At 39.9% G+C, this 27,043-nt stretch overlaps 1 protein-coding gene across 1 annotated transcript in view; it reads left to right on the forward strand.

The window, feature by feature from the left end:
- The window catches only part of JAG2 (jagged canonical Notch ligand 2), a gene marked incomplete at both ends in the record, with an annotated part of 69,613 nt that extends 54,203 nt beyond the window's left edge, over positions 1-15,410 (forward strand). Inside the window, 12 exons of the mRNA XM_080345551.1 lie at positions 538-651; positions 1,947-2,060; positions 2,429-2,542; positions 3,478-3,594; positions 4,615-4,642; positions 5,668-5,753; positions 7,955-8,068; positions 8,242-8,357; positions 10,002-10,247; positions 10,695-10,826; positions 11,850-12,006; positions 14,938-15,410. Coding sequence (XP_080201677.1) covers positions 538-651; positions 1,947-2,060; positions 2,429-2,542; positions 3,478-3,594; positions 4,615-4,642; positions 5,668-5,753; positions 7,955-8,068; positions 8,242-8,357; positions 10,002-10,247; positions 10,695-10,826; positions 11,850-12,006; positions 14,938-15,410 — 1,811 coding nt within the window. The remainder of the gene's footprint in view (positions 1-537; positions 652-1,946; positions 2,061-2,428; positions 2,543-3,477; positions 3,595-4,614; positions 4,643-5,667; positions 5,754-7,954; positions 8,069-8,241; positions 8,358-10,001; positions 10,248-10,694; positions 10,827-11,849; positions 12,007-14,937) is intronic.
- Positions 15,411-27,043: the final 11,633 nt, after the last annotated feature.

Here is a 27,043-nt window from a genome sequence, read left to right on the forward strand (position 1 = left end):
TCTTAAAGTTTTTGTTTCGAAGCTTTACAACATTATTAAAACCTGAAAGTTTTATTTTAAGTTGCGTAGAGCATTGTTGCAGGTGAACTGCTCGAAATCCAGTTTCTTCTGGTAACAGTTGTCTTTGTAGTGGTTCACGCTTCCAGCTTCAATGTGAATGTCTGTACCTGCTACTTCTATGTACAGTCTTACAAGAAGCCATGGATTACTCAAACATGGGAATGATAAAGAAGGGACAGACACATTGACAGCACGGTTTAGGAGCGTGTGTATTGCGGTTCTGGGTGTTTGGGTGTTGTTTTGTTTTTAACACATGGATATTTTTGCCAGGTAAACTTAATGCTGTGGTTTGACTTGGTATATATGAGAGAATGCATCTAGAAACCTTACCAGGCTTGAAAACTGATGTTTGAGCTATTCTGATGTATGTACAAATGGAATATAACTTTGCACTGCTTTTCTAGAGACACAAGTGTAGATCACTTCTCTAGGTATATGAGGACAGCTTGAGCAATAATCATTGACTTTTTGTTACAGATATCAATGACTGTCTGGGGAAACCTTGCAAGAATGGTGGGACATGCATCGATGAAGTTGATTCATTTAGATGTTTCTGCTCAAGTGGCTGGGAAGGAGAATTGTGTGACACAAGTGAGTACTACTAAGTGTTGCAGGGTGAAGTATTGCAGCTTTGTTGTAATAGTTAGTGATGGTTTGTGTGTGGTTAAAAATAATGGGGTAGTTTCTCTGTTTTATCATCACACTCTACCCAGTGGTGTTTGCAGAAGTATTTTCAAGAAGATTTTTGTGTAGCAGCTCTGGAGACTTAGTTGCTTTAATAGGACCGTAGTCAAATTCTTTGGTGTAGTGTAGCGCATATCTCAGGAGGAGAGAACTTATTTTTCTGCTGAGGAGAAGCAAAAGTGAATATACCTTGTTTGGGAATCTACTCGTTATGTAGCTTTTATTGCTATATGTATTTCTTAGCGTAGTTACTGTACATAAGTTTGTCCCCTAACAAATCTACTCATACATAGTAGTTGTCAAACTTGAAAAGCTTTTAGCTTTAAGCCAGTGCAAGCTGTAACGTTCTTCTGCCTTATTGAAGGAATTTGTAAATTTAATATCTGTTTCTTTAGTAAGGAAAGAACTGCTGAAGCCTGAATTTATACTCATCGGTGTTTGGTATTCTGGATTCAGTGGGAGCAGCTCTTTACTCTTGCTGCCTTGGCTTGAGACATGTTGGGCTTTAGCTGACAAAGAAGTGTACTAGGCTAGTTCATGGTTAAGTTACCTTAGAGGAAACTGCAGTTGGTTCTTTTTCTACTCTGAATGAAGCTTGTTCTAAAATGTGACGGCAGGGACTTTGAGACTTATTACAGGACATGCACCAATTAAGATGTGAAATAAATACTGAGAAACCTTTGGCATCTGTCACTGTCAAAAGTGCTTTTTGTGTGGCCTCGATGAAATTCAGTCTGGAATATTGTTATAGCTGTTAAAATGTTTGTCTCCAGTAGAAAGAATTTTCTCTAAAATCCATGTATGTTTAGGTATATGTTTACTGGGTGTACACATATATAGATAGAATCATAGAATCATTTTGGTTGGAAGAGAGCCTCAAGGTCATCAAGTCTCAACCATAACTTAACTCTGGCACTAAATGTATGTGTATATATGTGGTTAAGACATCTGAAGGCTTTAACTCTGTGTTTTGAGACATAAAGCAGGAGAGGGAGCCTTGACTGTCTCATGTGGATGTCCTGGGTTGGGGATTCTTCTCAGAACATTGTGGGTCCCTACTAGAAAGTTTTGTCTTATGTAACAGTTAAGAACACTGTCTTCCTAAGTAGTATACAATTTATTTCCTTTATAAAGAACTATTTTATACTTTCTCATGGGCTTGGCTAGGCTAGATCATCTAATTTGAATAACTCTTTCTCTAGATTTCAATGACTGTTCTCCTAACCCATGTCACAATGGTGGCCGATGCATTGATTTGGTAAATGACTTCTATTGTGAGTGTAAGAATGACTGGAAAGGCAAAACTTGCCATTCACGTAAGTGTTCTTTACTTTGATCTTTAGTTTACCCAAAGTTTTGTTTTCTTTCTTCTCATGAGGCTAGAGTTCCTGAAATTTAAAATAACACAATTGCAGTGAAATAATAGGCATATTTTCATTACCTCTCCCAGTTTCCCAGCAACAAAATGGAACATTTAAAAAATTTATTCCTTCATGTAGTGCAATAGTGTTGTAAGAGATGCCCTTAAATTCCATTGCTTTTGTTGCTTACTGTAATACAGCAAGTGGAACTATGCATTTCTAGTACTGTTGCGTTTAAATAGTAATTTTGTGATTAAAAAGTACCTGGTCTTAAAATTTAGCAAGCCCAATGGAAATTAAAACTGTTTTATTGTAATGTATAGGTGAATACCAATGTGATGCGAATACTTGTAGCAATGGTGGAACATGCTATGATGATGGAGATACATTCCGCTGTTCGTGTCCTCCGGAATGGATAGGAAGTACTTGCAACACTGGTAAGTTTGTTGTCTACAGATACAGCCAGAAGAAGTAGAGAAGTGTTTAAATAATACTTAGCTGTTTAGTAAACAGGCACACTGTTCTTCCAGCTGGCTAGTTCAAAGCTGTTCCAGGTGGCTGGAAACTGAAGTTTAGAGTAATTTCTTCTACTTACCTGAAATGATACTGAGTTTTTGGAAGATTTTTCGCTGCAGGCTGCTTACCTGCTCTTGGATAGCTTCTCCTAAGTAGATTTGGAACACTTTGGTCTTCTGTTGTCTTGTTAGTCTTTACAGAGTTTTCTTGGGAACTTATCCCCCTGGCGTGTTGCTTGAAGGTTCATAATGTGATTAATTTTGTAATTGAGAGGTGTATGAGCAGACATACTCAGGAAAAATGAAGTGGTTCTTCCTAGGGGAGATTTGCAGGGTTACTACCTACTGTAGGGAGCTACTCTTGATCTTTTTGGGGATTTAATGTAATCTTCATGGTACATTTTTCTAAATATGAAGCTTCCATTTATAACCAAGAAGTTGGATGAAGGTAATTTAGTGTAGTTTTTCTACTTTTTAGATAGAATTGCAGCATTTAATCAAAACCTGAACTTGAAATAACTAGTGGTTTATTATGAAGTACACCTCATGACCTGGGTAACTCACTGCCAAAGTAGGAATTTAGCAGTATTTGAGGAATGCTTACAAAGATAGGAAAAATGTAGATATTTCTTTTTTTTTTTTTAATAAAACTTTGTTATTCAAACAATTGAATTGGGGTGATGGGGAAGGTAGGTGAGAGACTATGTCGTGCAATGTGACTATTTTTGGAGTCTTTTGGCCTTCTTGGAAGTCTCACACTGTTGATTTAAGTGCTATTCATGATTGTGATATTGACATATTCAGATGATAAATACTTTGTTTTCTGTGCTAAATAGAGACCTTTTCTGTTTTTAAAGCTAAAAACAGCAGCTGTATTCCAAACCCTTGCATGAATGGTGGAACATGTGTTGGCAGTGGAGATTCCTTTTCTTGTATCTGCAAAGAAGGATGGGAAGGACGTACATGCACACAGAGTAAGGTTTTATTCCTTCCTTCCCCTGCATTACCCTGGGATATTAGAAGTGTCTGTCACAGAACTATTAACTGAAACAAAACAAGTTTATGGAGTTCCTATGCCAAAATATCTGAATCATTCAGGGTGGGAGGTAGATAAAGAAAATGATGCTTGAGCAGTGAATGAGGAGCTTGACATGTTTTTTTTGTACCTAGTCTCTACCAAAATAAGACTTTCAACCTTCTATAGAAATATATTATTTATGAACACGTGCAGAGCAAAACAAAAAACCCTCATAGAAATACTTTAATAATGAAAAGTATGTGGAAAGGCAGGCAGTAGTGTATATTCCATTATTTTCTCTGAGGATAGAGTTAACTAATTTGACATACCAATACAATGAATTGGTTAGGTGGAGTAAAGCCTGCAGCTTTGATTTATTTTTTTATTTTATACCCAAGGTGTAATGCAGAGGAAAAAGACTATATCTAAATTTGAGCTCTGTTTTTAACTCTAAATCTACTGTGAAATTACTGTTGTATTGATGTATGACTTAATTAGCTGCTCTAAAGCTGACAGTGCTAATATAAATGCTAAGAAATAATTCAGCGTCATTTATAATGGGAAAGAATTATGAAATCCGGCTAGTTGCATGTATACATATGAAGTGCCAAAGTAGTAGTATTCCTTGAGAAAGCTTTTAGAGCCTGGTTGCATTATCCACCACGAATGCAGGCAGTACCCTGTCTTCATTCTGTTATGTTGCCATCATGCTGCATCTCAGTCTGTGCTGTTGATGCATCAAAATACACTGAATTTGTAAATACTGCATTTGTCAGTATATGAATAAAATTTAAGGTATTTCTTTGGTGTGTTAGGTGTAATTGAACTTTTTTTGCAAGTGTGGAAGAAAATGTTCAGTTCTGTATTATTTTTCTTTCCTTCCCTTATCAAATATAATATCTCTTGAACTATAATATTACACATTAGAAAATAAATATGCCACTGGTTACACTAATCGCTATTTCTTTTTCTACAGATACCAATGACTGCAACCCTCACCCATGGTAAGTATGCAGACTCCCATTCTGTACCCATCATGAACTGAAAGTGAGCACAGAAAGATGGATTTCCATTCCAGATTAGAACTAATTATACCATAAAGTAATTAAAGCCAGCCTCCTTAAAAATCTTAAAACAACTTTTTTTATATGCCTTACCTATTTCTTGATAGCAACAAAGACCATAAAACAATACTGAGTTGATTCATATATGAACAGATAAAAGTATGTTAGTGTAATCTTTGTGCCAGAACTGACTAGTGAATTATTGTGATATGAATTGGCATCTATGATTGAATTTTAGGATAAAAAATGAGAAATTGAAATCTGTTAGTTTACAGTAAATAATTTTAGGTAATATAAAAATGCCCTGTTGGATCAAATACTATGTATAAATGTGTTTTAAAAACAAAAATAATTTTTTGGAAGATACAGTGGGAGTATTCAAAATAGAGGTTGATATTTATGGTTGAAGGGGAAAAATACTGATATGTGTATGAAGCAAACTATCTACCTTATCTTTCTCTGTTTTCCATTTTGATGCAATAACCTGTAGTTCATATGTTAAAAACACGCCTTGCAAAAGAGTTGGCTTTCTCCGTATTCACTTTACAGTGCTGCTTTATTTCCTTGAGTTCTGTTGATACAGTTCCCCACACATGCACACACTTGTGTAGTATGTTGCTGTTTTAACAGGTGACTTACTAAGCAATATTGTTTATCTAACAGTACACCTTCCCTGTTGGTGGGAGCAGATCATCCCCTGAAAAAGCAGCACAAGGCTTAATTAACAAAGCTTTAATTAGAGACCAATGAAACACCGTAGATGTGTTGTTAAGTAGACTCATATTATGAATTAGCAAGCACTTTTTAATTCTGCATTGTTGAATAGTGAGAAAGTACCATGAGCAGAGACAACAGAAATTTGCATGAGAACACACTGTGCGAGACCTGTGGTTTTTACTCATCTTTAGACTAGTGAATCTATCCTGAGAACTCTCGTTGTAATGATGGGTTTGTTATTTTTGCAGTTACAATGGAGGCATCTGCGTTGATGGTGTGAACTGGTTTCGATGTGAATGTGCACCTGGCTTTGCTGGTCCTGACTGCAGAATTAGTAAGTACCTGTGCGGGTAAAGACCAGAAAGGTTGTACCATTCTGATGCACAAGTCAGAACACACTGTGACCATTTTTGCATTTGGTTAGCTGAATTCCAAATAATGAAACAGAAGCCACCTGTCAGTCAGCTGGGTAGTGATACCTTTTAAATAATGGCAATTTATGTTCTCTCTTTGTTTCATTATGTGGAACTGAAATGAGTTGGCTTAAATTATACTCAAAGACTTGGTTGTTGGATTTTTCAGACATTTCTGAAGGTTCCAGGCTGCTGGCTTCATAGAATTTTATTAAGTTTTAAATATTTTTCTTGATAAACAACTTAAAGATTGCTTTTATAACTGAGTGTTTAGCATTAGAAACAGAAAGCTACTGAGACATCACAAATAAGAACAAAAACAGAGGTACAGTGCCAGCATGTGAATAGCATAGAGAACTATGATAAATGTCTTTCAAAGCTATGAAACAAACCTGTTACACTGCAATTATCCTGAAGGATAGAAACTGAAAAGACCCTAAAACTGCATTGAAGTGTTGTAGAAGAGTAGTTTTGTTTTTGTGTGTTTGGTTTGTTTTGTGGGTTTTTTTTGTTGTTGTTGTTGTTTTTAATGGAATCTTAGCATTTTGACTTGAATGTGGTACCTTATTTTTTCCTGATTTTATTTTTCCCTCTTTGGAAGATCAGACTTTGAGTCTTTTGCAGCCTCAAGGCCATTGCACTTTGTCTTTTCACTCCATCAGTATGGTGATCTGCTTTCAAGTTGAGATTTCTTCCTCAGCTTTGCAATAGTAAATGAGCCAACACCTCTAGTCAGTGACTGTAGCACTTGTGGTAGCATCAGCTTTGTGATCTCTGGATATAGAACCAGAGATGGCAGGTAATCCTGTATCTAGATCCAGACACACAGTGAGGGATATTGAATTCTCCTTTTCCAGACAAGAAATACAGAGAGGACTGTTAGGAGACAAAGGCAAATACTGTGCATTTGTGATAGGACTGCAGACTTTTTTTTTCCTTGTTTAGACTGATATAGACAATGGGAGTAGCTCGGACAAAAACTCAGCTCTGCTGATAACAGAAACAGAGTTAAGTCACTTTTCTCAGCATGTAGAGAATGGAAAAATCTTACACCAATGTAGCTTGAAGAGAGGAGGAAATAGTAGTTCAGCCCTGTAGTATTTTGGATACTTCTGTATTTGCATAAAACTTAGAGCACTTTTGAAGGAAGCTAGAGTAAAACCAAAAGCCCTTCAACATCCTTTTGGCATTTTCTATTGCCCACATGGGTAACAGTCTCACAACTACTATTTATCACATTCACTTTCTAAGTTTTGTTCTTTAAGCGCAGAAGATGAGCTGATACTGTGCATCAGTTGGGGATTGGTGTTCAAACAGTTTTTCTGAGGGATTGGAGTGGGCACTCATTTTCAGTGGTAGGAGAGCTTTTGAAGGATGCTTTGAAAGAGGATAGATATGGTTGAAAATGAAGCAGTTGTTGCCTGTGGCTCACAGCTTGGCAGGTTGGTTTCTGTTGCCTTTGGTCACTTCCCCAGGATAACAAATAATGTTGTTGTGCATCTGGACTGTGCTCTTACCTTTTTCAATAGACTTCTATAGCTAAATCTTTGAATCCTTCAGGGTTGTTCTTTCGAGAGGTTTTTGTGCTGTGTATGTACTAGATTCATCTACTTACTGTTTTTTGAGCTTATTTAAGTTACATCAAATGTTTGTGACAAACTAAGCTATTGCTCTTCTTCCTTATGTCAAATTGTATCGCAGTAAGTCACTTTTCTCTAGTACTGTTGAGCAAATTCATTGTTCAGTTCTTGCACTCTGATAACTTCCTGAAAGCATGTGCTTTTCTAGGAAGCCTAAATGTCTTAAATTAGCACCAGAACAGGATGTGGGACTTGAGTTCTATAGCTGAATTACCACCCTCAGCTGTCCAACACCTCTGCTCTGTGAGATGAGTCAACATTTGACCACTTCTTTGATCACCAGTGTTTCAGTTAGGGTGCAATTATGAGAAATACGTTAGAGGTTACTGCTGAAATGATAGAACTGTCCAATTAGGAAATTAATTCTAAAGCCAAACTGTCCATTTCTTACTAGAAAAGCAGATATTGTCAGATTACATCTCAAATGTTTAATTACAGTGTTTTATGTTGCTGCTACTGAGTTTTATCTATTTTCTGTCTAGATATTGATGAATGCCAGTCTTCCCCGTGTGGATATGGTGCCACTTGTATAGATGAAATAAATGGATACCGATGCACTTGTCCCCCTGGAAGAATTGGTCCTAGGTGCCAAGAAGGTATTTCTATATCTTCTGTGAACTTTTACCCAAAAATCACTAGTGTACAATGTAGCCAGTATAGTCTTGATGTGCAAGGTCACACATGATGTAGCTAGTAGTTTTTTATTTAAATTTGTATAGCTTTGGTAACTTGAAGAGTTGAAGTGTCTGAATGTGGTTTTTTTTCTTAGTGATTGGAATTGGAAAGCCTTGCTGGCTTAAAGGAATTACCTTTCCCCATGGCAGCAGGTGGGATCAAGAATGCAACCACTGCCACTGTTTGGATGGTCGTATTGACTGCACCAAGGTAGGCATTTTGACCTATTTTCTTAAATCCTTCTGACTGAAGCTTATTGTTCTTCATGCACAAGTTAATCTTTGTTTTTTTCCATCTAGACTCTTGCATAGGTCTCCCTCAAGCTGCCTTTTGTTTAGAAAAAAAGAAGCCTAATCACTTCCTTAAAAAATACTTAAGGATTGTCTTTATAATCCTAAGCTATTGTCCTGCTCTGTACCTGCTAGAACAAGCTCTCTATAAGCAGGCAGGCACTTTCTGCAGAAAAGGAAACATGAACTGGGATGGCATAATGAATCTTGGAAGGATAGATAAATCACTCTGCCAAAGTTTTGCAAACAGAGTTTTAGAGCTCCTAATTTTGTGAAACATCAGTTCCAAAGTAAAGGATATGTAGGAAGAAAAGATTCTTCAGTGGGTATTAATTACCATTTTGTGTTGCCTTTCAGTGTGTTCACGAATTGTCAAACTACAACCTTTATATATTTATTATGGACTATATCCTGGTGGTTGTGGCTTATTAAAAATAGGACTAGCCTAAATACAGGTTGAACATATTAATATATGTCCACCAGGCCTTTCAGCCCTTCCAAGATAGAATTTCTCAGTGAGTTTGTGTTACCTGTGTGGCTGTAGATCACAGCTGACGAGGGACAAGATCAGTGCTCCTTACAAGCTGTAGGGCTAGGTGGGTGGCTTCAGATGGGCACTAATATTACTAAAAATATTGCCTCACACTGCAGTCTGTCTCCTACATTTCACTGGAAGTACCACTTAAAAAACCTCTTGGTTGTCTTAATCTATGCAGCCTTAATCTTACTTTGTTTAGCTAGGTAGGTACTGTAGGCAAAGAAATAACTTATTCTTGCACTTACTTAGAAGTGCACTTTTTAGACCCTTTATGGTGTTATGGTTTCAAGTTTGAAATGTCTTCAAAAAATAACAGTGCATGATGATAACTAGAATCTCAGAAATGGTGGTGCAGTAAATGCAACTTAACTGTATATGGTGTTTGATTCTTTTATGCAGAAGTGAACAAAATGATTTCTTGCTGACAGCTGTGGTTTAAGAAATCCATAAATTCCTAAACCAAGAGCTGTGTAGTATTATATAGAATCTTAAAGGGTCCACCATGAAATGGAGCTGTTCTTGGAAGCTTGTTGCACTTGAGGCATCAGCATATTGTTTTCTTTTGGGAGACCGGTTGAAGTGAACGGTTCTTATCACAAATGCGCATCAGCTCTTAACACCTTCAGCATTCTGTGGCAAGGATTGCAGTGTAAATATTGAAGAGAAATTAATCATTGTGAAGGTGTTTCTAGATTACAGAAGCATAAATGACTAGTTTAAAATAAATGCTAGAAGTTCTATGTAACTCAGTTCTGTGGCACAAATCTGTAAGCCTCTAAGAAGACATGCCCGGTCACTAATGTCTTGGGTAGTCTTTTTACAGTATTTACTCTTTTGTCTATACAAAATGTCCCTGTTTTGTGGAAGAGCAACTCCATCTGGTACTAGGACAACAGCAGTATTGAAATCTGTATTTTTTTTTTATAGCCAGTAGTAGATCATGACCATCTTATGTGAATTGTTTATTTTGATTTGATGCATAAGAGCAATTAACTGTGACAGTACTTTGTTCTTTTTAATTTCTAGGTGTGGTGTGGGAAAAAACCTTGTTTGTTACACAGACACTGGGATAATTCAAATAACCAGTGTCCCATGGGTCAAGAGTGCCAGGAGAAGTATATGAAATGTTTCCAGCCACCGTGCACGGAATGGGGCGAATGCAGTGCTTCTGAACCTCTACCTGCCAATATCAAGTGTCTGCCTAATTCTGGATACTTGGACAATGACTGTGCTAGAATTACTTTAATTTTTAATGGAGACAAAGTTCCCCAGGTGAGAACGGAATTATTAATGAAGTATGGCAATATATGTAGGGATATATTCCATGTCACAGCATGGAAGATTAATATTTCTAATATGACTTCTTGCTGTCGTAAGCTTGCAAATTTTATTATTAGACTCCTCTGTTGCTAGTAATTGTGCTTTGTCTAAAGGGCAAGGCAGAATTAGGGTTTGTACTGAATATTTTGGTTTTTAAATCTTAAAGAACTGAATCTTCTTAAATTTCAAGATTTATTCAGACTGTCCTATGATAGTCATGCAAGCTCAGTTTCTCACCCTTCATTCCAAAACCCTACTCTTTACTTTTCTGCCATTTCTTGCTGTCCTCTTTGCCACCTTTATCAGGTCTCAGTAACTGCAAAAACTTTTCAGAGTTTTATTTTTATGTGCTATCTTTTACTTGAACTAAAGTCATACCATCTCCCTTGCTTCTAACAGGGCACTACAACTGAAAATATCTGTTCTGAAATTCGGTATTTACCAGCTACTAAGACTGTTTCTAGGGACAGAACTCTGATAATTTTATGTGATCTGTCTTACTCCACAGAGAATGCAGTGGAAGTTGCTATTGTAAGTATGAGACTTGTATTATTCTATATGGGATAATCTTTTCTTATTAGTTTGAGCTGGAGAAGAGGTTGTTTAAGCTTGTTTCACTTCAATGCAGATACTGCAGTCTGTGGCTTAGCCTGACTTTAAAGCAATGTTTGTGATCTCACAATTTCCTATAATGCTAGATAGCTGAAACTGCAGGTTTCATTAATGACAGAAGGCTACAACAATCTCCTGATAAATTACTCTGAAGACTAGTCCAGCCCGAATTAGTGAACAAGTGCCCACCTGTTCTGTTGGAAATCCTGGGCGATGGACCTTCTCAGTAAGGAGATACAGTTGCAGGTGGCTGAATTGGATTTTTTTGATGTAAAGAAGCTTCTGCTATGCATTTAAAATATGGCTGCTTCAGGATGGTCATTAAATACATAAGCACTAAATGGGAAGTGGCAAAAGGTGCAAGTTAAGTAGATGAAACTAACTGTTGCTCTGCTGAGCTTAAAAACTTGCTTTAGAGGCTTTACAGCCCAGTCACTTGGTGCTTGTGTATTGCTTAGTTTCCAAGTAAAGAATTAATGTTCGTAGTGAAGTGTTTATCCAGGCAGAAGCTGGACTGTCTGTCTCTACTGGTACTGTAAAGAACATGCTGAGCCATGATGCAGGAAGCAAAGTGTAGGGTATAAATAGAGCAGACTGTTATTAGTCCAAGTTTCTATCTAGATAATCCACGTCTTGAAGTGCTCCAACTATGACTAAGTTTAGCTCGGCAGTGTAAGTAATGTGGAAGTCAGCTGCCTCTTATTTGAGGTACGCTAGATTAGCAAGTAGGTGTGTTACCCACCGAGTCTGGCATTGCATCTGCAGTTCAGATAGACCCCAAGCTGTGCTGTTGCTACCGTAAACTTTGTATTGTTTGTAGCTACTGTCAGGTAAATTCAACCCAGTGAACTCAATTAAGATGTAACTGCCTTTAAAAAGTAGATTTCTATGATTAGGTGATTGTAGTAACTTTTTTAAATTTTTCTCCTTCACTCCCTTTAGTCTTTTGTCCCACATCGAGATGAACAAGATAATAGTCTCATACAGAATGCTGCTAATACAATAGTAAATGCAATCACTAAGCGGCAAAACAGCACTGTTATGTTGGCAGTAACTGAAGTCCAAGTAGAGACCATAGTTGTTGGGAATTCATCATCAGGTAAGGTTCTCAATGCATACGTTCTGTGTGTGCAAGTATTTGCTGTTCCCCTGCTGTCAGTCTTGTCTTATTGTGACATGTTGGGGAAAACAATACATTGTGCATTGTATCTTCAATTGCTATCACTAACTGAAGAGAAAGTGGCTTTAAAATCAGGTTTCTGTACTTGTTGACGTAGTTTACCTCATCCTTAGTGTAATATCCCACATCTACCCTTGCCACTGTTTTGGCTTTGACTTCCAACCCCGTTTTCTAGTCTAAGCACACCTTTCACAAGGTCACGAGTTCTTCTCATGTGCTGTTCGGTTCCTTGCTGATTCTCCTACATTAACTTTAACCCAACCTCAGCCTTTGATGCTGCTGCACTGTAGAAACTGAGGTTGTAAGGTAATGAAAATATGAGGAGGGGCAAGACCCACAGTGTTGACACTAAGTCTCTTCTGAAGTGCTTATATATTAATTAATTTAACAAGAGCTAAAGATGTTTAGCATCTTTCATGTATCTTGGCCATGATCACGTAACACTTCACTCTCTTCTTCAATATGTGTTTCTCACCAGTGCACAGCTGGTTTAAAATGTAACATTCCTCTTAATGAGGATGTGATGTGATTGGAGAGATCTTTATCTCTGAATATTGGCTCTCCAAGAGCTACACCAAAAGAAGCAGTTGAAGATTTGCATGCCTGTGTTCCTGCCTTGGAGAGGCAGGAGAAAGTCTTGTGGAAGACCCCTGGTAGGCTTCAGTCCAACTAAGCCCAAAGTGGAAGTCTCACAATGGTAGGAGGCTCTCACAACTTTTTCTTAGACCTCCTCAACATAATATTCTGGAAGATCTTCCACCTGTAGTCCAGATGATTAGTAAATTGTGTGGTTCTACTTCCCTTGCATTTCCCTTCTTAGGGGATGGCTTTCATCTGTTAAAGCCTTGGCAAATGTACTATTTTCTCAGCTCTCCTGAAGGAGTGTACCAGCTTTGTTCTTGTCTGGAACAGAAATGGCATAAATTATAAAGAATCGAGCTGAAGTTCCGATGTACCTCAGCCTCTCCCTCTTCTGATCATGTGTTAAATGCTAGGGCAAGAGGGATGGGGATTACTTTGCCTCTCGCCTCAATAAGATTCCAAGATTCTCTAAGAAAGTGGGTAGACTTTGACTCCTCTTGTAGCTAGTGCTAGAGAACAGTTTCCAGACTCCTCATTTTAATATGGATGCTCAGTATTGACCACTGCCCCATAGTCCTTTAGCTGGAGTTGTTTTGAAGAAGTAAACTGGTACTTGGACTTTCATGGCCTTTGAATTGGTTTGTGTTACTGTTACCCTTAATTGAATGAGATAGGTGGAAACCTATCACAAAATGTGGTGTAAAGCCCTGTCTGTGGTGAGAATCTCATTTCTGTGGGATACTCAAGTGTCTAGATGGAGATGATCATTAGACACTTCATTAATTTTCTCTAGCTTTAAGGAAAAACTATATTTGGCATCTCCATATAGACAGTTCTCTCTATAATAACCTTTTATTAAGTTAACTTGGATCCACAGTCATAGGACTGAATAATAGATGTGACAGTCATGAGAATACAAGCTTTCTATTCTAATCTTGGAGAAGCTGGTATGAAGAGCTCCTCTTTCCTTGCAGTATTCCCTCTCCCCCTGCCCCTTAATGGTTTAGTATTAGATTGCTTATGAAAAATGAGAGAGAATAGCAGTTACTTCTAGAAGTGCATTCCTTCCCAAAACTGCTAAAATATGATATTTAGATACCTTGAAGCGTACCATGTTTGCTGTTTATTCATCCTCCTTTACTAGAAGGAAATGTTTGAGGATGTTCCATCTTCCACATAACAATATGTTCAGAAGACACTTCAGTGTTAGAATGAATGACAGTGGTATGAAGCAGTCAGTTGTTTTTATACAGCCATGTGTAGGTTTTTCTCTAAGCAATTTTCTTAAAACTGCAGATGGAATTTACTTTTGGATCACAGGTTTGTTGTAGGTTGACAGCATTTGTCTGCAGAGATTTTGAGCAGTCCTCCTGTCTCTACAAAAAGCAAAGCGCCTCATGTCTTACTGCCTCTTAACACGTGTGAATTCTTGTTTATCAAGAAGAGTATGAAAATGTTGTTTTTCTGTCCTAGCAGTAAAACCCTTGAGGAGGGGGGAAAAAAGTCCAAATATACATAACGTTTTCAGGAATTGTTTCCTAGAGAAGTAATCTGGGGCTGGTGTGGCTGGGAGAGCACTAGTGGGATTTGTGATTGGGAATGTGGGGACGAGCAATTGTCTCAACTCCTTTTGTTTATTCATTGAGCACTGAAGACTCTTATCTCTAGTGACAATATTCTAGTGTTTTACTCTGAAGTGAAACTGGAACATCCTAAAGAATGCATGATGGATTTAGCTACATAGGTCTAACCTGAATGCTTTTGAGATAGTTGATACAAAAATGTCTATGGCCTTGATGGTAAAGGACTCTTATTTTTGATAGTAAATGCATGACATATTTCTGATGCAAGTGCCAGTACTTCTTCTGGAGGGACTGCCTCCTACAAGGGTAGATTTTATTTATTGCTGTAAGAGTCATTGTAGGCTTTCTAGGTCAGCTTAGCTTAGGTGCTTGAGAAAGAGGTGCTACTTGTATAACCAATTTGTCTGTTGGAGGGGGAAAAAGCATCTCAAATGTAGCATTTCAGCCCCTATCTTTAAGCACAGAACACTCTAATGTATTCTAAACTAGCGAAGAGCATTTCTAGATGGACTAGTGTGTTCAGACAGCTATCACATTCTGTAATGACATCTTATTTCCTTTCTCCTGAAAACCTTTCTAGGTCTAACCTATAGTTATCTATGGATACTTCTCTTGCAGATGTCCAGTGCTATATATCTAGTTTTGTTAACTCAAGGCTTTATTTTGTTTTTTGTTTGCCCTCTAGATTACTTGGTTCCAATTCTTTGTGTGGTATTTAGCATTGTGTGGCTGACTTGTATAATCATCTGCGTGTGGTGGACTCGGAAGAGAAGAAAAGAGAGAGAGAGAAGTCGTCCTCCCAGAGAAGAGGGTGCCAATAACCAGTGGGCGCCTTTAAATCCCATACGAAACCCTATAGACAGATCTTACAGTAACAAAGACATTCGTTATGAATGCAAGAACTTCATATCTCCTCAAAAAAGGACTTGTGATGCAGTAGAGGAGTACGTAGAGTATGAGGAAGAGGAGGATGAAGAGGAGGAAAGAGATGAGGAAATGGACAAATTCCTCTCTCACAAACTCACAAAGCCTTTGCCGACAAAGGCACCTGACACATCAGAGAGCAGTCCAGTAAAGAAATCCCATCAAATAGGCAAAATGGACAACAGATCTGTAAAAAATGTGAATGCGTCAAACTTTGAAGGCAGTAGAGACTAACCTGTATTTGGAATGTAGGCAGACTGCGCCTGTGCTTACTGGGGAGGGGAAAAGTTGACATCTCCACTTTGCATCAAGGACTAAAAATATCTGGAGTCAAATGTTCATAGTTTCTTTATTTTGCGTAAAAAAAAAAAAATAAAAATAATAATAAATAAAATTTATTTTGTTTCTTTAGCCTTGTATAAATTATTCAATTACTGTCAGATGAAAAAAAGTGAGTAATCTTTGATAGTTGCTATTTTTGTAAAGTTTACTTATAATACACTCGCTGTGTGGCAGAGGAGAGGTTGTATTTTCAATATGTGTAAAGTTTATTACAAAAGACTGTACACTGTTTACAGAATGTATTTCTTTTTATTACTTGCTCTAATTTAATGGTGGCTTTAAAACCTCCTGGTTGAGGACATTGTGTGAACTTTAAACTGCTTTCTTGACTTTGAATCTCTATTAATGGCAGCTCACTGCACTTGTTACGTTAGTAGCTTCTGTGATATATTTTCCAAATTTGCCTTACACACTTTGTAATAGGAACAAAAAGAAAATATAGAGATCTTTCAACTGTGGTTTAAAAGTGGCCTTTTAATTTCTGTTAAATTCCTTTAGAATTGCAGTATTGAAGCATGTGACAAGTGCCTTGAGATTAAACTTTTTCTATAGCAACTGTCAAAGACTGCCATATCAATATAGTAAAATTGTGAGAACTCTAGGTTCCCCAACTGACACAGTTTATTTTCTAATAGTGAAAGTGCTTTTTTTTGTAAATATGTACATATTAAATGAATCACTCTGTATATTTGATTTAATAACTTAAATATTTTGGTCTTTTTTTTTTACGTGTCATTCCTTTTAATTTATGTTGCAGAAAAGGAGGTTTTATGGCAGTTTATAAGACTCTTTTTTTTTGGTATTATGTCCAGATTAGAAAATGATGTTAATACAATCAATGTTAGCAATCTGTTGGTCATTTGTATTTACGGAACATAACCACTTACGTGTAAATAGATCCAGAAATGTTTGTTTATCCCCACGTTCAGCCCATCTCAAGAACACTAATGGGTGCATCTACTGTACAGTACCAACATAGCGAGGCATTGTTTTTTTTCTTTTGTGAATATGTTAATTACATGTGGTATTACTTTTTTTTGCGTTTAAATACAGGCCTAATGAAGGGAACAATATTTTGCTCAATCTTGTTTCTGTTGTGCTTTATTCATCTTCTGCTCTAAAGAAAAAAGGCTGGTGAGCTCAGAAAATGAGAGTACCTCATTAGAAATGGTTATTTGTAATGGAAGGCTTATGCGTGCTTTTTTTTTTAAGGCTCTATTATTGCTATTACCTGGGCAAACTAAGTTTATTTTAATTACCGAAGAAGCATAACACTACATACACCTAGCTACCCTACCAGTGAGAGGAGCGGATGTCTGAGAATATAAACTCTGGCCCATGAACAATGTAAACATGAATGTTTTGAAACTAGTTATTTTATACAGGAACGCAGGATTTGCTTTGCAGAATCTTCTGTTTTAGTACATTTTTGTTTGACATGTTCTTAAAAAAAAGAAATAAAAAAAACCTTTCAGAAAAGAAACTATTTATTAAAGCATTTTATAATGATATTTGTTGTAACTTTTTTACTTGTGCTAAATATTCAAAACTTATTTTGATAACCTGGTTAGGAGTTAGTTTAGAAAAGGGTACTATCCTTCTCATGTTCCCCAGTATAATCCTGAGTATTTAAACCAAAAACACTTTTTTTCTGCTACTCTTGTAACTTTTTGTACTGTAATGCTGCTGTCTTCCATAATCTAATAAAATGATTCCCTCATTGTGTGTAATACACTTCAGATTGTGTTTGCTTTCTGGGTGCTGGGAGTTCTGACATTATGAGGAGTGAAAGCACAGATTCTGTGCACGGTGCTCCCCACATCCCAGTGCCCCCAGCATCCCGGTGCCAGTACCTCCCGCATCCCGGTGCTGATGCCCCCCACACCGGCTCATCATCAATATCCCCTGCCTGCTGCTGCACCACGAGGGGTTCCTGGAGGAGCTGGTGTCCCACAGCTGGTCCAGCGGCATGAACACCTTCCATACCTGAACTGGGACTCTCCCTATGCTCCCTCTTTGCAGAGCACCACGGCTGGTTTTAGCTGACCATGTGTAGGATGTGCCTTGTTTGAGGTGGCTCCCTCCCAGGTGCTGAGCAGAGGCTTGTCAAGCAGCATCGTTTTGCTTCCTCAGGTGATAAGAGGCTGTTTGAGCATGCAGGAGCTTGAAGTTTTCTTGCTGGATTGAGTTGGATTTTTGAGTAATACCTTTCTCCCTTCTTCTACAGCCATTCAGACCTTGTCTTGCTCCAGTTTCAGTTTATGCCTGTTTGTTACGGTGATTTGAATGGCTTTTGTACAGACTATTTTCTGTACTAGAAGGTGAACTCTTACATAAAGTACTGTGGAATATAAAGTTGCGTTTTTCCTGTAGCTATCAACCTTCAAAGCAGAATTCTAGATCCTAGCAGAGTGTTTTATTCCAGTTATCGTACAGTTACTGTGGTATTATTTCCCTTGGACTTTTGTCTTCCGTTTTGATAAGTGAGAGCTGTTTCTAAGTCTTCAAATAATAAAATTCAACTGTTATCTTTGATTTCCACTTTTCAACCATCTCCTGCCCTTGATGAAAAGGCTAATGGGAGAGGGGAAATTCAATGCTGAGACAAGGGAGCCAACACTTTTTCAGTGATGTCTTTCTAAATTCAGCTCTGTGGTGCCTTGGGGAAACTTAGTGGTTGCCAGTAGCTGCTCAGAAATTGGGGGAGCAATGCTATAACCCTTCAGGACAGTGCCAGGATAGAAAAAAGTCTTTTTAAAAGATGCAGTGCTCCCAGAGACCACAGTATGTGTTGAGTTTCTGGTGCAGAGAGTGATTTCTGATAGTCACAATGTATTTCTTGAAATAGCTGAGAGAATGCTCCTGGTTGGAGGCTTTCCATGAATACAAATAAATGCGGTGGGTGTTGCTGCTGTAGGCAGAAGAGAAATTGATTTTTATGTACATATAGAGTAATGCTGTTGCTGTTCTGTTGTGCACTATTGAGCTGGCTCACTGCTCCTGAAGGTGCCATTTCTACTTCTTTATTTTAGTTGAAATAATATATAAAGTAGCAGGGTCCCAACAGTGGTCATCACCCACTGTTCTAAGCAAAGGCTGAGAATGTTCCTTGATGGCTGATATCACATCTGATACTTGTTCCCCTGAGGATTCACAAAACCAACACCAACAAGTTGTTCAACTCAGTAGTGCTCTTTGTCTGCCAAAACCGGGAATTATTTTATGCCACCTTCATGTGATGACTGAGGGTGAGTTATATAGACTGAGGTGTATGAAACAAGATGAATAAAAGAGGAGTATGAACAGAAAGTCAACATTTTGACTTGCCCAGTTTAACCTTTATCTGTTTCATACAGACTTTATTTCTATGCTGCTCTGAAATTGTGTGCCTTCTCCACTTGTTCCACATCATTTTATTCAGTAGTTCTGTTTCTTTTTGTCTTATTTTTACATGAAATGTTGAACTCGTACATTGCAACTTCTTGCCCATGCACATGTGCTAAGTACCGTGTTACTTCCAGAATCAAATCTGTTACAATTGTGTAATGAGGAAAATTAGTAAATGGGCTTTTCCTTGAATTTTTCTAAGCAATGAGTAATTCCAGATTATTTTTTTCATATCTGCTCTTTTCAGGATCTGATGTTAACCTGTTACCTGCTTTGTTCTCCATCAGGCCATGCAATTAGTCCTCTCGACATCAAACTGTGTTTGGATGAAAACTTAGTTCATATAGCAAAAAATCACTGCTGCCCCATACTCTTTTCCAGGAACAACCTGAAAGTTGAAAGGCATTTTAGTCACTGCCCTGAAAGCCTCAGGGTACACAAGTTGCAACGCTAGTTTTGAGGCAGCTTGGACAATAAGGGATTGGGGTAGCATGGAATTACCTCACACAGGAATTTGGGTTGATGCAGTCCAGTCACACGTGCAGTCTCTCCCTGTCTTCTTGTTGAGTGCTGAGGGGCTACCACAGTCCTTTGGATGCACCAGACAAAGGATGAGCCTGAAGGAGAGTTCAGGGACCCTCTGAGCCTTCCTGGGCAGTAGCATCCCTTCTGTTAGCCAGTCCAGCTGTGACCTGTGTGAGGGATGACAGTGGAGGTTGGCTTTGCTTTTCTCCTTTCTCAACAGTAAAGTAGGGGTTTGAGTCATTCTTTGTAGTAATCTTGCTCTTGCCTTGGAAAAATTACGTGAATCTCAGACTTGCGCTGTTCAAGGCTGCAAAGCAGTCCCTGACGAGCTGCTTCTTGTTATTCATCACAGATGGTGGAGTAAAGAATAGGTTTATAAAACAGTGAAGGAACAAAAGGTCCCCTTGGGAATGAGGTATGACTAAGTCCTTTCCATTTTCAGCCATTTTAAAGCACCCATTCTCATGCACAAGAGGCTTCTATATGGATATGTGGAACTTTCTGCTTTTACAAGTGTTTTCTTTCAGCATGATAGGGGTTTAGTCCAAGTGCAAAAATACCTTTTCTTCATGCACTTGATTGTAAATGTCTGTTTCATTTATAAACATCTGATTGCAATGTCATAGGTAATATTCTTAAATAGGATCTCTTTTTTTCCTGCAAGCATCGTTTAGGTTTCATAGTCCATTGGGTCACCTTTTCCCTTGCAAAAGCCAGTAAAATCTGTGTGGTTTGTATGAATCTCCTTTTTACACCATATATACTCCTTCTAGAGCAAGAAGAAATAGAGCTGGAACTGGGCAGTGTCTATTCATAGCACCAAGCCAGTCTTACAAATGAGCTGGACACGGACCCAACTGTCCTGCCTCAAAGTGAACAAATCCAAGTTATTTGCAGAGAATTGACGTGATTTGCAGCAGGCATGTAATTTCCCGCAGATCGAGCAATGCCATCTTGATGGTTCTTGCGGCCAATAACAAGTCCCACATTTGTACCTATAACCTGTTCCTACAACTATACAGATGGAGCACGTCCTTCCCAAAGGGCACTTTCTAATACCTTTATGCAAGGAATATGAAAATCAATGAGCTTGAGTGAAGAATGACTGGGTCTTTAGAAACTCGAAGGAGGAACTTCAATTTCTTTCTGTGGCAATAAAGCTGCTTCAAAAATTTCTACGCGGGAAAACAAAAGCAAACAAACAAAAGAAAAAATACACAAACAAAAGAAAAATACACAAACAAAAGAAAAAATACAAAAACAAAACCAAAAGTGGGAACCAGGGACTGCTTTGCAGCCTTGAACAGCGCAAGTCTGAGATTCACGTAATTTTTCCAAGGCAAGAGCAAGATTACTACAAAGAATGACTCAAACCCCTACTTTACTGTTGAGAAAGGAGAAAACCAAAAGCAGGTAATGTTTAGGAGGCATTATGCTTTTGTTCATATTAATGATATTCCATCCATATTGCTCTTTATAAGCGCAAAGAGACAAAGAATGTGTGCTTTTCTGAAAACCAAACTAAGGGGTGTTTTTTTCTGTGGTGGATAAGACAGAAGGATCACTTTGCAGGTCTAAATCTGACAAGTGTGTAAGGATGCAAGACTGACTAGGGGGTCACCCTGCTTTATGGCCCATGGGTTCCCAAAAGAGGTTATTGCTTTCAAGTGTTCTGTCAAAAAAAAAAAAGCAAAACCACCCACCATGCCAAATTCATATCTTTCATCCTTGTTAACTTGTAGATCTTTTTTAGTGGCCATCCGATCTTTTCTCCCACCCATCTGAAGGAGGCTTGGGTTGGAGCGGACGTCTTCCTGCAGCAGATTGGCCCAGCTGATATTAAAGAAGGTTGAGCAGGGAGCTGTGGAGCAGGTTTGGAAACTGCTGTGGCAGCGGCACACGTAAGGTCCTTTGAAGGCTCAGCCATCTGCCTGGAGGCATAACCTTGGGTATAACCCCATCTATTAATTAACAAAGTCCTACCTGTAGGTGGAAGTTGATTCAGCCAGCAGCCATCCTGGTGCAGATCAAAGGTCTAACTATTCTAGTATCCTGCATTCTGCAGTGGCCAGTGGAATATGCTTAGACAAAGCGCAAGGAAGCAGCAAATTGCAGCGAGAGCCCTTCTCATACCCACCCAGCTTCTGTCCATCAGTGGTTTAGCAGGTTCCTGAGCCAGGCATGTTTGATAGGCACTTCTTCTCCATGGCATCATCTCATCTGTTTTGTGTTTTAGGCCTCCACAGCATCCTGTGGTATTGAGTTCCACAACTGCACCATTAATTGGGTGGAAAAGTGCTTCCTTCTGTTTATTGTGAACTTGATCCTTGGTAAGGTGATGTGAATAGAGCGAGCAGTTGTTCCCTCTCCGCTGTCTCCACAAATTCTGGCATTTACAGTGTAGACACCCCTCTTTCCCTAAGTCTCAGGATTCAAAGTCCCAGCCTGTTCTCCCTCCACTTGCAGAGATGTTGTTCTACATCTCCAGCTGTTTCTCCTTTGTGAGCTCTGTGCCTTTTCAAAATATTCTCTGCCTCTTTTGAGTGAGGATGACCAAACCCAACAGCATCAGATGCATGGGCACCACACACAGGCCAGCACTGTGCTCCGCTTCATTCAAATCCTCTCTTGACCGCCCCTGGTGGGCTGGTTACTTTTTGGCCCCTGCTGGCTTCAAGACCGATGAGGAAATGGAGGTGGTTCTTTCATGCCTTGGTTCGGCATGTGAGGATCCTTGTCAGGCCAAGGGTGCAAAGCTGTCCAAATCCCACCGCTCTGGAGAAACTCACTCTCCCCATGATCATCCGCAAGGAGCAGCACTAGGAATTGGGGTGAGGGGGCCTAGGCCAGGCCTGGGTATTCTGATCCCATTTGTTTGGTGGGAGAATGTGCCAGTGCCCCGGACTCGTGCATGCAAGGCTGGTAGAACTAATCCTTCAGCCTCCCCAGCAGGGAGGAGGCTGAAAAGGATGTGGCCATCAGTGAGTGTGGAAGAGGACTATGTTTTGGGGAATGCTACATCAGTAACATCCAGAGATGAGTCTTAGGTAGGTTCCACATCACACTGGTTGATCCCCCTTCTATTTATCTGCTGCTGAAGACCTGTGCAACAAGTCATGGCTGACAGAGTCTTTCTCAAAAGCGCAGTGTCCACAGCTCCACGGTCCCCAAGTGAGGCCAAGATGTGTTCATGCTCTACCACCAACACTCCTGCTTTGCTGTTGGAGAGGCTAAAGAGAGAAGGAAGAAGGGTTTGGGTGGCTGTTTCCCTGTGCACAGCCCTGGGCAGACATGGGGTTGCTCAAGCCAGGAAAGCAGCATCCACAATGATATCCAGCAGAGTGGCAGCTCCTGCTTGTCGCTGGGCTACCTGTATTAAAAGCTTGCCCATGTGCAAGAACTGCTGCAGGCAGCTTGTTGTTTTAGGAGCAGAGAAAAAGGGCTTTTCGAGGTCCTGGTACCCACCAGTGCTGGAAAAAGCAGGAACACAGACAAACTCCATTCAGAAATAGCTCAGAATTGCTGCTTTGTATATTTAGGAGCTATAATTTTATATACTGTTATAAGTGTTGCATCATTTATAAATAGTATATGATAGCTGTTGGGGAGAAGGGAGATTGTCCCTCCTTTTGTACCCTTATTAGATGTAGGACCTGACCTTGCTATGGATTAGAAATTCAGGAACATTTTGTACCCGTTTCTCCTTTTGCCACATGGCTTATCTACTTCTTCCCTCTGTGGTGGTCCCTTTGCATATGTATGTCTCCATGACTGGGCTGCACTCCAAAATCCTCCCTGCATTACTTACAAAGAAGTGTAAAGGGGTAGGAAAAAGGGCTGTTTGGTGCTGAAGCCCCAGGTCCGGCTGCGCAGGAGATGTGCAACTCAGCCCTTGCTATGGCCAAGGTAACATCCCTGGCCTGGCCCTTCCATGGGGCTGAAACTCCCCAGGCTCCCCCGGACAGGATGACAAAGGTTCATCTGCAGCTGCATTTTCTAATCTCCACTTCTCAAAAGCAAATGGAAATATGGAAACGGTGAGTGCAGCAGCTTCTCAACAGGAGGCAAAATAAGGCATTGCTGGGGTCGAATATTTGGGTGAGTTAAAAGGTGAGTGTGGATCAGCAGGCTCTCCTCTATGCTTCCTCTCCATTTTACTGTTGTTGTTGTTGATAAAATGATAGCCAAAATAAAAAGAAAACACAGAGTAAAAAACATTGGTAGCAAAGAGCTCTGCTCTTTTGCGACAGCCTTGAGTGTGCCCTGTGAGGATGCTGCTTTGGCTCCCTGGACCCCAGCTAGGGTTGCCTGGATGGGATGCAAACCTCAGCCTGGTGAAGTTCCCTGGCATGGTGGCACAGGGACAACCCTCACACATATCCCGAGGCACCATGAATGTGAGTGGTCGGGAGGTGTTCTGACAGCCCGCTGACATCGCTTTCAGTACAGATAAACTGTCGAGGTTATCTCAAGTGCAGCAATATCCTCTAAAAAAGTGAGGAGGAGAACCTACTTTGCACTGTGTCACTGTGGATAAAAACCTGTTAATGAGCAGCAGTGGTGGGAACAAAGACCCAGCACCTTCTAGGGGCACAATGCAGCAGCAGCCTAGATGCACAGGACCCACAGCAAAATGCAGTGGAGAGACTACATGGCCAACATTTTCCAGCCTGGGTGTTTAAATTTTGCTCTATATTTAGTCCCCTAAATGAGCGCTTTGATTTGCAGTGTTTCCAAGCACCTGCTGCTTCCCTTGACTCTGGTGGTCTATATGGGTCCCAGCAATCCTCAGGGTTAAGCTGCTCTATCTACATGCCTAAATTTGGGTACTTGGGTTGGTAGGTGCGGGTGCTATATTCTGCTTGGGTTTGTGTTTCTTCTGCTGTGGGTTATGGTGCTAAACTAGGGTTTGTGGGTAAAGTGTTTTCAAAACAAGAGCAACTTTGATTTACCAGTTTCTGGTTCAGCTCATCGGAGTGATTAATCATTTATTGGAGCAGACAGTGATTAAAACTTCTGGAAATAAAAGCTGAATGAAGGCAGACTACTCTTTCCTGGCAGCAGACGCCTGACGCACGCACAGCTCAGCCGCTGTGGTTCATCTCTCTTGCAACGGGAGCATTTTTCATGGCCTGTCCCTTGCAGACACAGTGGGGACACTGATTTCTAAGGCTGAATGCAACCATCAAGCCATCAAACCCTCCAGCTGGCTGCGACAGCCCAGCCCGGCATCACTGCCAGCAGAGCCAGCACTTGCCTTTTAAGGAGCCCTGGTCTGGAACCGGGCATAAACACTTCTCCCTCTCATGCTTCTTTCCAAGGCAGGTAATTTATGTATCTAGGTAAGCACTGGCAACCATGTCCATGTTTCCATCCCTTTGTAATATCCTGTTGTTGCTTTCCAGAATAAAACACCAGCGGACATTCAAGGTTACTTCCTTGGCATTCTCTGTGTGTTTTCAGCCTGATTGTATCTGCGCCACTTGGATGTTTCCTGACATGCTGCATCACCCCTGCTCTTGCATCACAGGCTGAGCATTAACTTCTCGTGCTTTGCTGCAACAGATGAAACTTTCTTCACCACAGCCCTGACTATGTTTTTGAGGCTTGCTTCCAGCCACATCCCCTCCTTTCTGCTGCTCCCGCTTTCCCAGATTGCTCCTCAGATACTTCTTCACGCTGCTTGATAGATGTTGGATGTTGACGCAAGACTTTGCCCACAGCACAAGATGAAGAGTGAACGTGGCGAGGACAACATGCCCACACATACACATGGGTGCTGGGAAGAGTCCTCAACTTTCTCACCTCTAAGTAAACAACATCTCTCAAAGATGGTCTTTAAAAATGACTTTCATAGTGGGCTGACTGCTCCAGGGCTGTCTTCAGATATTGCTCTGGTTCCCTGCAGCACCTGGATGAGACAGAGCAGCCACAGGATCCTCACATGTGCGTGATGCTGCTCCCCTTGCTCATCCAGACTCTGAGAAGTGTGAGTCCAGATTTGCTGTTCCTCGTTGCTCCAGGACACTTCTGCCTTGAAATTCATTAAGGACATTAGAGCCCGTAGCCATCTTCTCTGCCAGGCCTGGCCTTCGGCAGCACGGGGCAGCCCCCAGTGCAAAGCCTGCATCGTGTGTGATGCTGCAGATGAAAGCTGTTGTTTGTTTACAAGCTTTCATCAATTAGAACTCATTTGCTGCTCACACACTATATTTAAAAGCTTATGCTTAAATCAGAGCTGCTGATTTAGGAGTGCCTGTTTTGTTTTCTTTCCTGGATACATACATTAATTTCTCCACCTGTTAAAATTAAAAATCTGATGCTAATATTTGCTGTCAAGTTTCTTTTTTTTTTTTTTTTTCTTTGTACCAGGATAGCCAGAGGCCTGCAAGTGTTTATTTAACTGTAGCTGTTCGTTTCTCATAAATTTCCCTGCCTGTAAACCCATTTGAGAACAGGCAGGAAAATGCTTTGCGATCAAGCTGGGTTTGATCCAAATAGGCAGCAAGTTTCAGTTTGGGCGTTTTGGCAGCCTGGGATCTCTTCAGAACCCCTCTCTCAGTGACACTTTCCAACATATGGCCCCAGACCTAAAGAGGGGAGAAGCTCATGTCCCAGTGCCACCTTGCAGACCATTGTCCTGGTTGGTGCTGGGGGTCCTGAGCTCTGCCCCATGGGATGACTCGCTGGGGACTGCTCTAAGCAGAGCCACGGTGTCTGTCCTCTGGGGCTTAGCTGACCTTTTAGCCTTCATTGTTGCAGGTCAGCTAAGTGGGGAAAAATCTAATTGTTTTTTTTTGTTTGTTTCTCAAGGTTATTTTTTTTACAACTTTCCAGTCATTTTCTTTCTATTCTGTTTATTCTTCATTATGCCTTTTTGCTAATTCATTAAAACTGATGTCTCTGTGCGCGTTTTTTCAGAAGATCAAATCAATCAGATCAGATTTACCCATGGGAGGATAACTTTAGCCTTTCAAGGAAAGTTCTGTTGAGATTGTAAAACCCTTACTATACAAATTGTTCTGTGTTTTTGTGCACTTGTTTAGCTTCACCTTCACGTGAATGAAATTTGTGAGAGCTGCTTAGCAAATTTCCAGTGTAAACTTAGGAAACTCAGGCTAAACCCAGGATGACAGGACAGACTTCCTTGCCTCATAGGTGAACTGATCCAGCAGACTTCCAGGGAGATTTGTCACCCAAGATTTGTCACCCGTGACTTTGGGTTTCATCAGTCAGTTCTCTGAACTAAACCTGCCCTACTAAAGTAGGACATGGAGAATTTTCCATTTTGATTTTTTTTTTTTCCCACTTACTCAATTTTTATGACATTGAATGTCAAAAGAGACCAAGATGGGTTTTTCAATGGGTTACAAGCTGGGATGATGACAGAAATATTCCCATGTAGGTGCCTGATTGGGACACAGCATTTCTTTCTTCAGTGCCTCTGGTTCTTTACGTATTTCATGTTTTAGACAAGTGCCAACCCCCGTTTCCCACTTCCACACCATGAAAGTCAGCAGAATCATTCTGGATTTTCTGCAATCTGCATGAAAAAAACTTTTTGTTCCTTTTATAGTTTTTAGAACAACTTGAATGACTTTGGGAGTGCAGTC

Source organism: Nesoenas mayeri (assembly GCF_963082525.1).
Source record: "Nesoenas mayeri genome assembly, chromosome: 5".
Lineage (NCBI taxonomy): Eukaryota > Metazoa > Chordata > Aves > Columbiformes > Columbidae > Nesoenas > Nesoenas mayeri.